This window comes from Rhamphochromis longiceps, linkage group LG3, assembly GCF_057381845.1.
Source record: "Rhamphochromis longiceps isolate RC_006_pf linkage group LG3, R_longiceps_female_GT1.1, whole genome shotgun sequence".
NCBI classification, from domain to species: Eukaryota; Metazoa; Chordata; class Actinopteri; order Cichliformes; family Cichlidae; genus Rhamphochromis; species Rhamphochromis longiceps.
This window is the reverse complement of record NC_140559.1, coordinates 48,435,495-48,452,525: the sequence shown is the minus strand read 5'-3', so window position 1 is coordinate 48,452,525 and position 17,031 is coordinate 48,435,495. Positions and strand designations below refer to the sequence as shown.

Sequence of the window (17,031 nt, the reverse complement as noted above, 5' to 3'; positions counted from 1 at the left end):
CGATGAGTCCAGAAGCACTTTTGTAGGCTTTAAGAATGCTTCTATAAACCCTACAAAGTACCAGATAATGGGTCGAACATCAGCACTGACGGGGTCCGGACTCACATTTGAATGTCGGGATAAGGAAAGGAATCAAAGGCAAATCTGCTATAAAGTCCTGTAGTCTGACGCGCACTAAAAGGGTAATCTCTTCTGGCAGCAAAATTGACGAGCGGTAATTCAGCAGAATATCTGGATGCAAATATGCAGAATGTCCTGTTGTTGATGGTGTAGACACGGTGTGGAAGCTATGGGTTTGTCTGTGTTTTCATGATGGTTTTCAGTAATGTTGAGGAGTAAAGTGTTTTTGTGCCACTTAAGTTTACTAATTAAAATGCAATAACTTCCACTTTTTTTAAAATAACTTCTTGAAAAATGAATGAAAGTAGCATAAAGCATGTTAAAACCAATCATAATAACAGAAATCAATTAGATTAGATCAGTTAGCATTTCCTCAAACATTACTTTTAACACACTGTTACTTTTTCCCCCAAATTAAAATAAATCAATCAATAAATCAATAATAAATATATCAAAGAATAAAAAACAACTCCAGTAGGTGCATAAGTTTCAACCCACCTGCAATGCGGTGAAGTACTCATTAGTTTTATCATAAAATGAGAGGGTGGGGCTTACGTAGATGTCCTGTGACTGTCTACCTGCACTCTCAGATACTAATTGTTACAAAAAAGTATCCATTTGCAACATACTGTTGCAAATGGATACTCATTTGCAACAATATTGAACAGTGCCGTGTTTGCCTCTAGCTGACACACAACCTCAGCACCCTGCATACAGACAGCTCACAGCCCCTCCCCTCACTAGCAGCTGAACACTGCTTGAAACAAACTGACACCCTCATCTTTATGAGGAATTTCCTGTTTCAACAACACTAAAGTATTAAAACATTATCATAAACATTAACCTGGCCACCGCACACCTTGGCACATTAAGTCATCTGTTGTTATTAAGGTAGTAGGTACTACTACTGCTACTGCTACTGGGAGCTAAGCAGCAAATGTAATCAATTCCTCCCATCTGCAGAATCAATAAAGTGAATTTCACAGCATTACAAAGTTATTTGTGTTTGAAAATTATTACACTTCTCTTAAAGTCCCTGACTGAAGCTGAGAAAAGGCTGTTTGATCAGCAGAAGAAGTACGGTGAGAAGTCACCAGACACATAAACAGGACTGTAGCTGAATACAAAAAAAGATGCTTTTTAATGTCTTAACTTCTATGAAAAATTATACTCCTGGGTGCCACTATTGAGTGTGAAATTCCAGTGTTGTGACAACCCCGGTGCACACAGAAAAGCCAACAAAGACTGCATTAGGAGGTTGGATGGATGGATGGCAGTGGCACAAGTCATAAAAGCTGCTCTGATGAGACTTGGGTTAATTTCCTGTATATTATTATCATTATTATTATTATCATCATTTTCACTCACTGTTTAATCAGATTAGACAACAAAATGTTTTAGTTAGTATTTAGGTTAAAGGATACTTCTTTTAAAACGTCATACATGTTAGAAAAGCTTTATTTTCCAACAAAGAAAGAACGGGTACAAAGCAAAAAAACCCCCAGCTAGTTTATTTTTGAAAATACAAAATTTTATTGCCAACAATAAATGTGGCATACTTTGGTGTGAGACTAGGCAAAAGATTCCAAGGTAACAGTTTCACATAAAAAGCCTCAGACCCTCATTAACTTATTTGGCCTTAATTAAGGGAATCATCAGCTGGTGACAATTCAGAGCTGATAAATCCTCCACACTCTTCAACTCTTGTGTTAGCACTCAACAACCACGGGCTTCTCTAAGAAACTGCAAAGCTAATTGAGGCTTCCAGGATTGGGCTAGGCTATAAAAAGATATCAAAAAGCTTCCAGCTGTCATTAGGAAATGGCAGTTGAAGGGAACTTTGGAGAGCCGCACACGATGTGGACGACCAAGAAACTTTTAGTTACACAGGTGTAGCACTGGGCTGTTTCCCCATCCAGCATCAAATAATCATTAAAAAATATTACCTACAGAGTTGTAGCATAAACTATGAATAAAGATGAACTTACCAGTGCTTCACCCTCAGAGAGAACACGCTGCTCATCGTGGACAAGCACCACTTTAGCCTTGATTTCATCCACTGTCAAACTGCAGAGGGTACAAAATCAGGAAGCATTTTAGTATTTATCCCAATATTGTTTTTTTTGCCCAATATAATAAGTTGATTTCATCATGATCCACATAACATGTCATCAGCACAGCATTCACAAGCACCTGAGGCCCACTGAGTCACATTTCAGTCTCATTTCCTGTGGCAGGGATTCAAAGTTTGCACAAAAGAAACAAATACTAAACTTTTTGATCAGATGCACAACCAGTCAGTAACACAAACCGACTGCATTGAACCAACAATACATTTTGCGATCAAGGATGTTCTGCTCTGAGCTGAGCACTTCTCTTTCCTTTTACCCTATCGCAGTTTAAACTGCACAAAACATAAAGCAGCACACAGTGCAGTCAAAATCTCTCATGCCACCTATTATCCTACAGCATTTAGATCTTTTTTCTATGGCCATTCTTCACCGCTGGTGTCTTCCTTCCTCAGGTTTTACGTAAACCAGCACTAAACTGAATGGAGATAATGACTGCATGGCCAGGATCAATCCTAGGAGTCCATCAAAAGCGGACGTGCAGGCAAACATACAAAGCAAATAGCTTGTTCCACTACAGAGGATCAATGCTAGGGGTAAGTGCTGGAGAAAAGCAATGATCTCTCTGCATTGTCGAGCTGCACACAATGACGCCTCTAAAAAATAAAGAAATAAATAGAATTTGGTGTGAGGAAAACCGGCTTTGCCCCCAATCACTGAGGGCAGATGCAGACCTGATCTTGAGAGCAGGTGCTTTGCTAGGTTTCCCTGAGAAAGACAGTAAAAATATTGGTAACTCACACACATGCACTGATGAATCCTGACAGAGGGGAGGGGATAAAAAGCACAACCTGTTCATGGGCCTTTGGGAGGCTCCATCATGGTTCATTTCCTGAAGCAGTTGGTAGACTCTATTTATAGGCCAGCATACTGGTACCAGTTAATCCTGCACTGGGCTGCCAACTGCTTGCCAGCTGGCACAGTGGGTTGCACTTGTGTGTGGTGCTCAGGAAGGTTTGGGTTGAAATAATCGTGAGGAAGGCAAGAATCTACCTTAATGAACAAAGTGTGGGGGAATAATTTACCCCCCTATAATGCAATATGAATCTGTGAGACTGCAGATATATAAACTTGAGGTGTGACCGAAATATTGGAAATGCTGCATGCAAAGATATTCCACGACGTTAGCCTGCTGCGTAACTCGCAGTAGCAATATTTATACAGAATTAATATTAGTATTAAGTACAAACTGTGGTGATAATCAGCGACATCTCTACCACTGACAGGTTCCTTCATGCACATCAGAGCAGATTCTAAACTTTAAAGGAAAAAAAGGAAGAAAAAAAAAAACAGGTTGCATGAAGCAATTACTGGTGACACAAAAATGAGATTAGCTCACAGTATAAATGAGAGAACAATTATCTGTGAATCTGCATTAAAGATAATTAGCAATTCCAATCAAGTGGATTAAGAATGGGATAACATTTCGCTAAGTGTCATTTGGGACAAAGCCAAGAGCTTTTTTTTCCCCTGCTTTGTGCACGATAAAGAGCCTGTAGTGTGCATGCTAATCTCGATCAAAGTCCCCGGCAACGTGCAAGCGTCAGGTATACCAGCAAATTTGCATTTATTATAAAACGGCGACTAAATCAAGCTTGACACTCGGGCATGTGAGCCGCAGAGCCACACGGGGAGGGGAGGACTGGTGATGTAGCACACAAGCGCAAAGCCTTCACCTGCTTTATTCAAATGGGCATCAGGACACGTCCTGCATCAAGATAGCCAGCTCACCGAATCCACATGCTGACAGGCTGAGACAATGGCTGGATAGAAATGAGCGACACTTGCAGATATTTCAGCTTAGTAATGTGTTTGTTTAAGTGCGAGGCGGTGCTTTGGATGGAGTGGATGGATGGAGGCAGAGCCGGGGAAGGAAGGGACTGTGGCTGGGAGGGGGTGGGCAGGAGGGCTTGAATAATGGTTTGCATCCAATTGCAGGAATGCATAAGTGGGCATATAGCACTCTGCCAGAAAATCGCTGCACAAGCAGTTCGTCCTCGATGCGGCCATATGTTTTATAGCACTTTCAGTTTACTATGCTTGGGCCAGCTTGCTTTCCAGAAGAATATGCCCAGTTAGCTTAAGAAGTATCGATTTTGTTTTAACTTCAAGCATGTTGTGGGAAAGTGAGGATGTGAGGGTGTGGATGGCTGTGGAGAAAAAGCATGAAGGGGGACAGGCTCATTGGATATCATGGACTCCGTTTTTCTGCAAGCCACTAGAAAAATTTACATATCTTCCCTGGCAGCAAAACGGATGCCATTCCCTTTAAAGCTGGCCGCCGTCAGACGCCGATCCTGACAGCAACTTAGTTCGTCTGTGTAGATGCAAGGAAGGCCGGGAGATTGGAAAGCGGAGCAACAAGTGAGCCTGCTGAGACTTGAAGATTGAACAATGCAAATAAGGAGAAGAAATACTTTTTGAGGCTTGCTGGAGAATAAATAGGTGTAGGAGTTCCAGGGAATGAGATGCGCGCATTCGACTCAGACTGATGAGACTTCACTGCTCCACAAGTTAAGGTGGAACTAATGAGTGTAATCCATATTCATATTGATGTGAACACCCATTTATTTTATAGCACGAGTAATGCAAGACAGAATAAATGCGAGTGACAACCTATAGTTTTAATCCAGTGTTATGGATCTTCTTTATCATATTTCATGTTGTTTTGGTTTCACTCTGCTGCATTAGCAGAATTTCTCTTGAGGGTATCTGACATGATAATATTTCCTAAAACTCTCCGATTCAGTCTGCCGGAATTTAAAGGAACTTCTTCAACAGTATTTTTTTTTGTGGTTGTTATTTCGTGTTTTGTGTTACAGTTTCATTTGACTGCTAGTGGCCGGTAAATTAATGACTGGCTTTTGTCACCAATCAATTTGGAGAGAACAATGTTCAAAGACAGGCGATCATTTGTCAGGAAAAAAAGATAAAATGTAACAAACGATTTAAATTCAGCACTTAACTTTAGCTCTCTTATGCAGCTTTCTTGTCCTTTCTGTAATTACAAGAAATTACTATTTCCCCAGACTTCTTGAAGGACATTCAAAGCTCTTCTTTGGATCTTGGCTGCTAGATGATCCCACACCGCTCCAAGAATGCAGTGGTCCGGGTTCTGGGGGAGGCCAATCCATGACTGATAGTGTTTCTATCCAGGTATGGTATTACTGCTTTGGCAGTGTGTTGGCAGCCATAGCGAATCAGATGCTTTCCAGATTGTCTTACAAGGTGTATCGAACTCTAACCATGCTTTTCCATGGTCATAATTTCATACATTTTGACAAGATCCCCAACACCTATTGACAAGAGTCATCACTCCGTTAGACCTGTTGCAATGGATCTTCAGTCCCGTTCTTGTGTAAACTGGCATACCCTGTTTCCCATCCTTAAGAATGGCCTTTTGGATCAGTTGAAGGGCCAGATACATCACTCACATCCTGTATCAGGTCTTTGCTGAATTTGTCCTATTTCTGAAGTCTTTATGAATAAGCCTTGAAATATTTTTCAGAACTGAGTGGTTTCTGTTATATTTCAGGCCTGTTTATAGAACAAGATAACTGGGTTTGCATTAGAAGTTAGTCACTGTAGTCGCTGCCTAGGCAGCTTCTTTTGGAAAAACCCAGAAAGTATTGCAATGGTAGTCAAACCACGACTTTACTGATAAATCGTGAGGTGTGAAAACCCATCATTAAGTGTACAGGGGAGGTCGCAGGGAGACACCACACACCATTCCAATATATCAAGTTTCTGTTTAATAGCTCTTCAGAAAGCCTGAAGAAATATTGCACATGGTCACTTTAAACAAATTACATTGAAGTCTGGCTCCTTGGAAGCAATATATAAAGAAATAAGGGGTGGCTGAAGACTTCTGCAGAGTGCTGGATGACGACATAATTTTTTTTTTGTAGTATTAGATTTCTTAGCAATGAAATAATGCGACAAAAAGCCCATTCACCCTGGCAAGAGCAGAACCCAACAAGGAAAAACTATTTCAGTATAAAAACATCACTGGTAGCCTTCAAAACCTGAATCAGTGGATCTTTATTATGCAAAACTTTGCCTGCGTAATCAACAAAGTATTAATAGAATATGGTTCTAGCTTGGGGGTGGGGTGGGGTTAGCATTATAAGGCTGACACTTCATACGCATATGAGTGCAGGTTTCTGGACTCACTAGAATGGGCAGCACTGGCCAGAACATGAAAACAAAAACAGGACTCAAAAGAGTCTGAATACAAGTTATTTACCTGCCATCTTTATTGGTGTCCAATAAATGGAAAATGCTGGTAACGGAGCTGTTCTGATGTCTGATGAGACCTAAAATAAAAATAAAATAAAAAAATCACGTGTTACTGTAGAATTATGAGATTGTTTAAATAGCAACCACTTCCATCTGAATGCAAACTGAGAGGCAGGAATGAAGAAAAGGATGGAGCTGGATTTAAAAAATATGGGGTGTGGGGGGGTGTGGAGGGCAATCAGGCAATGAGTCAGTCACGCTGTGCAAGAACATTTGGTTTCCCTGTAGGAAAAGAAAAAAAAAGAAAAAAGCATGGCAGAGTCCAGAATGCAATCAGGAGGCTTTGTGCTGTAACGGCTGGTATGACAGTGATTTCCCTCTTCTCCATTCATGTACACAGGCAGATGAAAAGGAGACGCAAAAACTTCCTCAACCCCCTTTTTCCAGCGAGCATGTGACCCCAACCGATTCATTCTGTGAATCCGCATTCACTGCGAGTGGAAAGGAGAGGAAGTTCTCTTATGTTCAGCACTGAGCATCTCCCGTGTCATCGGCAGAGCAGAGAATGTACGAGGGGTAAACTGATTGGCCCCTAAGTCTGGGGAAAAACACTTTACATAATGCTAATTGCACATCCGCCGCAATTATCTTTCTGTACTAATTACAGAAAAGCTCATTTTGAAATTACCATTTCTTCCCAGTGTACAGTAAAGCAACTGTGTTAAGTGTGTGATGCAGGGGGGTTTAAAAAATGATCCCTTTTCTCAAACCCATCTTTGCCAAAATAAATCCATATTTATTAAGGCATGCTGTTTGTGGGATTAAAAGTTTTAAAAGATGCTAGATCCTACGCCACTCCTTGACACCCGAAACATGACCGGGAGCTGCAAACGTCTACGGAGAAGCCAGATTCCCGTCACCCCACCCTCTGTTTGTTGACTGTATTCAACCCCGGGAGTTAAACAAGATTTGCTAATATTCTCCTGCAATACACACAGCATCTGTCATATTAGTGGCTTATTCCTTTGTTTGAACAGCACTCTATTCCCAACCTAATGCTTGACATTCTCAACCCATCCTCTGGCCGCTCTGTCTCGCAAAAAAAAAAAAAAAAAGTGAGCGCACTAAAGGAGCAAGAGAAATGGTCTCATCCCTCGCTCTACTGCAGAGCCATAGCTATGAAAAACAACCATAAGGAGGATGGATGGAGACGAAGGCAGGGGAAGAAAAAAAAGATAGAGTGGATGCAGGGGATTGGAGGGCGGTGGGTGGGGTGGGGGTTGGTTGGTAAAAGGTAAGAGGAAGAGTCGAGAGGAATGGGGAAAATAAAAGAGGAGAGAGGAGGGAGAACAAACAAAAAAAAAGAAAAATTGGGGAAAGAGGTTCAAGACATTGGCTCTTTAGGCCGACGGCACATATAGGGGACTATGTTTACTAATGGACACCATCAGTCATCCACCCATGTTGCTCGGGCAATATCACGGCACACTCGTAAAATAAAAGAGAGGCACAAAGAGAACAGAGGGAAATGGAACATATCAGCGGGAGACTGCAGATCTACGCCTAGCCTACAGATCATGTTATCCACACAGAGCTTTGTTATTGTAGGCTCGCGCTGTACTCCAAGGCTAAGAAAACACACATTGTCCTGTCTTTTATATACCATAGGCAAGATTTCCAAGAAGGGAAATTACAGTTTTCTGTATGAAAAAAAAATACTTTGAAATGGAAATAGATCAAACGCTGCAGGTAGAATCTTTTTTTGTTTTTGCTTTATCGATGGGATGACAAGACTGGAAATACTGATAGAAACCTGAAAATAAATATTTGAAGCTAAACGGTGCGTTTAACGGTGAGCATCAGAATGAAAAAATTAAAAAACACTGCAGCACAATGAGAGCGTTGCAGTGTACAAAATCAATATCTTACTCATTAGAGTTTGCTCATAAATTCATCAAGGTTGTGATTACAGTTGCTGAGCTAATTGCCTTATTCCCAGAACTCTTTTCAAGGTTCCCACATGGCTGTGAGTGATTTTTCCAGGAAATTTTTTAACAACCTGAAACTGATATGACACGCAGGTTTTACAAATGAGATAAATGATTGTGCTGCAAGGAAGCTCGGGTATTCGTAACTCGAAAAATCAACTATTAAATTACAAGGTACAATTAATAAAGATGAAAGAATAAAACTAGTCTACATTCTCTGTGGAGAGCTTAGCAGAGCTACCATCACTCAGTCCTGCTTTAGGACCACAAGAATACTTTAAAAATATATCAAATTTAATGGAATTTCAGAGTGAAGCTCTGTTTTCAGTTTGGGCTTTTGCTGCTTGACTGAAAATGTCAAGCCTTATGGGACCTTCTGAACTCTTTTATGTTTGACACTGTTTGTTTTGCTCTACAAGCGCTCTGTTAGAGTTCAGAACAAGAAGACAATGCCTGCTGCAACACGTGTTACTGCATTATTTCAAGAAGACATAAGTTGTATAAAGTCTAAAGTCAGGTAGACAAGAATTTTTGTTATTTTCCTTTGTGCAAATCATGTTTTATTAGAAATAAAGATCAAGAACTTGTAGTCTTTTGAATTCATAATGGACCCTGGTTTCCAGAGAATATGATGTAATAGTACAGCCAATGTTTATGACTGGATCTGGTCCATATAGGTTAGCTCAGGGGAACTACTCGAATCCTCAGAGGCAAGATAGCAGACACTCTAAGTGCTTAGTACATCCTTCCTATACAAAGATACAGACATTCTCTATATTAATATATTCCAACAATACATATTTTGTTGGATTCAGTTAATCTCTTCCTATTCTAACCTACTATTAGTATTTGCATTTACATGTGAATGCACATTAAAGACAGGGAAGCGTAATCATATATGGCTAAAGGGCTTATAGTCTATTTCTCCTTCAAACAATTTTTATACAGAGATTTCCTTACATATACAGTACTGTGCAAAACTCTTGAGCGACACTCAATTTCTTTATATTTTGCTTGGAAAATGGGAAAAGAGTATATCAGTTTATTCAAATATGTACAAACACACATGGAAATACAGTATCTAAACCAAAATTTGTAAAATTCTAACAAGCAAATACTAGTCCTACATTTCCTCATACTTCATACAATAAGCCAAGTTTATGGCTAGCAGTTCTTTATGAATGATGCTGTTAAAAAAATTAGTTTTTTTTTTTTACTGTTTTTAATACTACTTACTGCATTTTTCAGAAATTCAACTAAAGAAATGTGAACAAATAATGAGGTTTTTGACGAGATGTTGGTAACAAAGTGTTTACATTTGGATACAAAGATACAATTTACATTTGGTTCTTTGATGAGCTGTCTGCTATGTGTCGACACGACACTGGTTTATCCCTTGAGTTAGGTGCCTTTTTTAATCCTTCAGTGATTCATAAATCTGTAAAGCTTTAAAAGACCTTCGTAAAGTCAAAACAACTGTTTCTCAAGGAAACTTCAATAAAAATAACAGGAAATTAAAATACAAAGAAATGAGGGGTGGCTCAAGACTTTTACACAGCAAGTCAAAGTCCACTTAAAAGAAATTAAATAAAGGATACTGAATCCCATCTTTATTTGATGCCTTCAGGAATAAAGACAATAAGCTTGTATCACACACATACTATGCTCTATATTAGCCAGAGGTCCCTTTATTATGGTTCGGAGCCACGGACATGTTTTAGATACGTGCGGAATAGTTTTCTATATGAGATCGCTGCAAAAAGTGCTGCCTTACCTAATGTCCACCCTACTGTTACTCATTTTATGTTAGGATTTAAAAATCTAGTTGGTATTGGTATGGCGAGTATCCATTTAGTAATAGCAATAAATCACACAGCAATAGTACATTCATGTAGTTGTAAAAAGCATGATAATATATTAAGTAATCCAAAGTATTCAGAATATGTTACTCTTATTGAGTAACGTAACGGAATACGTTACAAAATACATTTTGGGGCATGTAATCTGTAGTAAGTAACCTTCCCAACACTGCATACTATGTTCATGTTAAGCAGATATGGTAGAGGCGATAATATTTTGGATAAAGCAGCAAACTTTTTTTTTTTAAATTCAACATTTACACCATCCTAACTTCTCTGAAAACAATCCTAACACTCTATTTTAGTTATAAGATGCAAAACTGTAAGTAGCTTTGGATGTTTGCCTCTTACAAAGATCACTTTCGTTGCTCCAGATTGACGAAACGTGGAAGAGCAATTTTGAAAAAACAAAACGACATTGAATTGGTTGAATTTAAAAAAAAAAAAAAAAGTTAAATAAACAGAAGAAATAACTGTTAGATAAAGTGATTATTAAAATTATCCGTGTTACAAAAGTTTGGGTCGTCCTTATGTTCATGGCAGCTGTACAAATCGCTGTAAAAAATAGCTACGCTTGTTGAACACATTATGTGTATTTTTTTTTTAAGATGTATTTAGCAACTAATGTATTCAGGTACGCCCACACATCAAACATCTGAGTCGACTCTGTTTCAATATAATTATAAAGTGGGTTGAACTGCGTGGTCCAGAATATTTTCCCCATTTGGAGTTTTACTGTTTACAGCCAAAATGTATGAGTGTACTTTTTAAATATAACCAGCCTTTGATGAACTCTTTGAATTACATGTGGAAAATGTGTGTGGTGTGCTATAACGACAGCAAACTAAGCCTATTTGGCCGCCTTGGCATTCTGCAATCTCTGTATTCATGCTACAGGCCATCCACAACTGCACACGAGCAGAATGGAAGTGGTTTGCAAAGCGGTCTGCTAGAGAAATCAGGTCAACCAGTGGATTACCAATGAACTTGAGGAAATCCCCTCAAACTATGGATGAACTTCAAGTCTGCGTAGCTTTGCATTACTGGATGTACAGTAAAAGAGAAAAACTAGCACGAGTCGTACACTGTGCCTCTATATGATGGAGTTAATATCAAGCAAACATCATTAAACAGGGAGGAGACCTCGACGTGAACCCAAGGCTTATCATGGATGCCATTAAGACGGAAAGAAAACAACCGCACACGATCAGCGTCCTTTCTCATTAGCTGGGAATAACAAAGTCTTTGCTATTTAGTGAGGATTTACTCCTGATTTCCCAACATGCTCGGCAAAATGGGGAAAAAAAGGAAAATCAAGCCCACTGCTTTGCTAAAAGAAGAGCACTGAGTAACCCAGCTGTGTCTATGAACAAGCATATTCCTAATAAAAATGGGACATATGTGAAGGTTGGACTCATTGACTGAGTTTTAGTTCCTTAACAAACTAACTTGATAATTTAAAAGAAGGAAAATAGCAAATGCACGGTGCTTGTTTAGAATCTAATAAACGCATGAACTATATACCACACATATCGAAATCAATACGACTTAGAATGTTGTCCTGTCACGTCTGAGACCCGCAAAAAGTCCTGCAATATTTCTTTCACTGTATCGCACACAATGTGCCACAAGAAACTAATTTTCTTTGAGGGTACAAATAACCTGGCCCTTTAAAACTTCTCAATAACTGCGCGTGAAGCCCTGGAGACACGTTTGAGCGACAGGCGCTGTAAAGGGAGAGACTGTTAAGTTCTACTTTGCAGGCTCAGCTGGTTGTTCTTCTGGCTTTTCATTCTTATTTTGACTCATGCGACTGACAGGTCAGAAATGGAAAGACGAGATATTCGTGGAAAAAAAGTGTCTGTCTCGTTGTGATGTTTCTATATTTGTTTGTAACTCAATGCGTGTCCTCACGAGTACAACGTTAAAAGGTCGTTTAAGGCAATTGTTTTATCGACTGTTTCTTGCGACTCAAATGCATAATTAAGGTAACTAACTGAAGAGGCTTTCTTAATTATTATTTCACAACTGTGACACTATTGACAAACATGCTGCAGAGTTACAGTGACATAAAAGAAAATGTGGTAATTTAGTTCATTATGTTTTGCAATTTTCCTGTAGACCTGAGATTAACCCTATGTAATGAAAATGTGTTTGTAAAAGTAACAATTGTAAAAACAAAACAATGAGTAATAATGATTTAATTTGAAACTGGAGTAAAACTGGTGACCCTTAAATTACATCCTAGAGTTTGTTTGTTTGTTTTTTTGTTGTTTTTAAAGGCAGGTGGTTCCTGAAATTATGTTTTAGCCAAATCATAGCCATCAAGTTATAGATCAGTAGTGCAAATTACAAAGTGAAGGCCATCACACACGGAGCCTGTTGGAAAAACATGACAGGAAATTCTGGATTTTTCAGATCCAAACTTGTTGTGTAACATATATACATGCCAAAATGTTGTATTTTTTGCAAAAATTTGTCTTCAAGAAACCCTCTGTGAAAGAAATGAAGTCTGCACCAAGCGATGATGAGCTAGTCCTAATGTTTCTAAACAAGAAAAGGAGGAAACGGAGATTCTGGGTATGTCCAATTCTTAAAAGAAGGCAGCAACGGGGGGAAATTTCATTGTTTGGTCCAGGAGTTGACACTGTATCATGGCCACTTTTGTACTCTGAACTCTTGTTCAAGAGTCCAAGAGTGTCTAAGGTAAAACTGAACCATTTTATTATTTCTATATTCAGTAGTGGTGTTCATTTTGAGCTACAGGCGCACTTGTTACCAAATGCAGCGGTTTGACTGGTCAGATCTGTTTATCCAGATCTGATCATTTGTAAAAAGCGAGCTTGGTTCGAAAGAATAAATGTCGCAAATTTGTCATGTGAATTACATAGTTGGTGTGACCGTCTGCATTAAGAATTTACAGAATTTACATATCCGGTGTTTAAAGGCCTTAACTCATTATACAAATACTATCATGATATTCCATAATAATAACAATTATACTGCGATACAGTAATCCTGCAGTACGTCGCTACAACATCTGAAAAATGCCACTAAAAAAGGAGAAAATAGAGCTGGTTGCATGCATTGTCCTAACTGTCCTCCATGAGTTCCTTCTTCTTTAGCCCGAGTTGTTTAACTTCTGTTCACTTACACTCATTCATTTAATAAGCACCACCTCAATGAGTCATAATGCAGTGATTCAAGGAGTTTAACTGCTGTGGGAATCCATCTAGAGCACCTGCAATCTTTTTTTTTTTTTTTTTTTTTTTTTTTTTTTTCTAAATGACATCAGAAACAGCAGTATGCGACATTACGTGATGGCAGAGCTTCAGTTCATCCTTTGTCATTTTTTTTTTTTTTTTTAATAAATAGGACAGGGGGAATGAATGAGAGAGAGAGGGGGAGAGAAAGAAAGAAAACCAAAGGGGAGAAGAGACGGTGAGAAGGGGGGGGAAGAGAGAGAAAAAAAAAAAAAACTCCTGGGTCACCTGTATGGAGAAAAAAAAAAACAAACAAACAAACAAACAAAAACAAACAGAGGAGACAGCAAACAACAAAGAGCAACATAATAATAGAGAAAACAAAGCACCATCACAATAAACTAGCTAGTCATAGATATCAGTATTTACTAAGTAATAAACGATATTGTGCAGCACGCAAGATAGACAGCGCACAGTGTGCTTTGAGGCAGCAGCCAAGAAAGCTTTAGTCCGCGTCTGTGAATACCCATGTGTGCATACCTGTGTGGATCAGCATGCTTGCATTCCAAAGGTTTCTCCATGTAATGATTTGCTAGGGAGTGTGGGGGGGCCACAGCCCCGTCCTCCAGGGTGTGAAGCGGGTATGGAGGAGATCAAAACTCCAGACATCCAGAGGCCCCCAGAACACAAGAGACCATGGAAGACCAACAGAGGGGCAGCCGCGCCACTGTCCCAGTAAGAGCTGAGGAGAGTCCCAGATGAGGGCTCGCCCAGCAGCCGCGGAGCAGAAGTCAGGGGGAGTTGCAGTGACGCGCCCGTGAGCTCCGCCGGCCCCCAGCTGCGCCTGAGTGACCGAGCCCTAGGCCGAGAGGCCGGGGGCACCCCACCTCCAAAGGGGCCCGAGCGAGCCCCAGGCCCCAGGCCCCGACAAGCGGCCGCCAAGGAGTGAGCCGGTGTGCACCCGGACGCCCACCCCCAGACACAAAGAACCACCAACACACCGACACCTGAGGGAGTCCGCCACCGGCAGGGGAAGTGGTGGTGGGTGGAGATAGGCCTCCAAACCTTGGAGGGCCTGAGGTGTCCCCAGAGAGGTGGCGTCTGATACCCAACCTGACATATAGACACAGACATACAGGCACACACAGACACAAACATCCATTCCCACCCTCATGCTCTCATATGCACTCACTCCACACTCAACCAACGTGGAGACAGACATAAAGAGACGCTGTACACACGATCACACTCCCCAAGCGTACTCTACAAACCGGGTCTAGGTACCCTTGCCCCTGGAGGGGGGAATTGCACCCAGACCCAGGTGGTGTTACCCTTTTCCCTGCGGTGGGGAGAGGCAGACCACCCCGACTCCGCAGCAGCAGGGAGGCCCCACACCCCAGACCGCAGTCGGACGGCCAACTCCTCCTACTAGCCCTCCCGCTCCAGCAGGCCGCAGAGAATGGGGGTGGGAGAAGACTCCAAACCTCCCTCCACCCGCTCATTGTAGTGTTGATGCATATGTGTTCTAAGGTGCAATTAAAACCCAGGAGGGCATGGAGCTACCTGCCAAGGAGCAGCAGGTAAGCGCATAGTCCCTCCTGCTAACCCTCAATGACTAAGTGTATTTAAAATTGAGAGGTGGGCAACGACGTCAGGGGTGAGGTATACACCCTGATGGTGATTTGGACTCCGTGATTGTGCCCACCCCCAAGATCCTATATGTATGTGTAATGAGAGTGTGAATAATGTGAATGTCTAAGTTGTGGGATAAAATTGAGGCAGAGGCAGCCAGAAGGGGACGGGGGGGGGGGGGGGGGGGGTAGCCTCCTCTGCACCCTGGTGACATACCCCCACTCCAAGGCCCTGCATGTGTGGGTGGTTGTGGAGGAGCGGGAAGAGGGAGGCAGCTGGAGATGGGGAGGGAAGGAAGGGAGGGGCAGGTAACCCCTCCCTGGGGCCAGCTCCCCCGCTGACCCCAGTAGGCACTCCCACCCTCCGCGACCCGCCAGGGAAGGGGGGCCCAGGCCCATCAGACCGGGGCCCAGTGCAGTAGCGCCCCCCGGCTCCACAGAGCCCTGGACAGTCCACCCAACCCCACCACAGAGAAAACTGCACCCACCCCACCAACCACACATCTTCCAGACAACATAAGACGGTAAACGCCCAGGCTGAGATCTTCCTCCACCTCTCCTGTATCTCCCCCTCCTGCAGAGAGTTCCTGAGAGAAGAAAGCTCCTGCAAGATGTGACCATCCCCCCCACCAGTTGAAGAGCCCCCCAGGCGGCTCGATGCACCGGCGGCACCCTGCTCCAGGGCCGGGCCCCCATGCACCCACCCGCCCACAACCCCGGCAATACACCAACCAGGACCCGAGCCCCCGAGGCCCGGCCCGGGCCCCAGCCCAGAGACGGAGCGCCCCCAAAACCTCACGCCCATCCCGGACCCACCCAGGGGCAGCCAGGTTGCCAGGTCAGTAACCCACGTCCGTCAGCACAGACCCTCCCCTAGCCCCGCTGCACGCAGCCGCGAGGAAACAGTCACCTGAGAGCCAACAGAGCCCTCAACCGGACGTGACCGCTACCCCGGGTTGAGCCCCCCAAGGAAGATGCCTCCGGGGAACCCCCCGACGCCCTAAGCCTGTCCCTACCCCCTCACCAATCACAACAGTGAAGGCGGGACCAAACTATGACCCCCCCACCCCCACTAGGTGATGGGGCTGATAAAAGGGGCCCAGAGCAATTGATCTAATGTGGTGGCAGAGGCTGTATCAAGACTAATGTAATCTAATAGATAATTTCTATATTGGTTAGAATTAAGATTATTTTTATTTTTCCAGTTCATGAGGACTGTTTTCTTGGCTATGCATAGGGCAGTGAAGATCATATGGGCTATATTCTTTTCTGAAGTGACATTATCTAAGCTGCCCAACAAACACACTAAGGGGGAGGTTGGAATGTTACATTTCAGACATTTTGATAAGTCTTCACATATCTCGCGCCAAAACTTTTGCACTGGTGGACAGAACCAAAGAGCGTGGATGTAATTGTCTGGTGTATTGCCTTGACAGTGTGAGCAGTTGTTGGAAGATGTAAAGCCCATCTTGAACATCCGATGACCTGTATAGTGCACTCTATGAAGTATTTTGTATTGTATTAATTGCAGACTGGGATTTTTAATTAATTTAAAAGTTTTTAAGCAAATCTGAGACCAGAAGTTTTGGTCTAGGTTGACTGATAAATCTGCTTCCCACTTTGCAGTAGGAAGGGATATTGATTCATCTAATTTAGAAAGTGTTCTGTATATTTTAGATAATAATTTGGGGGATTTAAGAGTAAGAAAATGTGCCGCACTTAGTGGTGTTTGTAATTCAACTTGACTGAGGTTAAATTTCTTTTTTACTATGGATTTAATTTGTTGATATTCTAAAAACCTTGTCTTGTTGATCCCATATTGTTCAACTAGTCTGTCAAATGGAATAAATTCTGTTCCCTCT

The 17,031-nt window shown here is 41.8% G+C and overlaps 1 protein-coding gene across 1 annotated transcript in view; it reads right to left on the bottom strand.

Annotated features, from left to right (window-relative positions):
* LOC146675123 (glucosidase 2 subunit beta-like) overlaps nt 1-17,031 on the bottom strand; it is a 191,053-nt gene that overhangs the window by 157,311 nt on the left and 16,711 nt on the right. Inside the window, exons 7-8 of the mRNA XM_085400177.1 lie at nt 6,496-6,565; nt 2,109-2,187 (exon numbers count right to left, since the gene is read on the bottom strand). Coding sequence (XP_085256303.1) covers nt 2,109-2,187; nt 6,496-6,565 — 149 coding nt within the window. The remainder of the gene's footprint in view (nt 1-2,108; nt 2,188-6,495; nt 6,566-17,031) is intronic.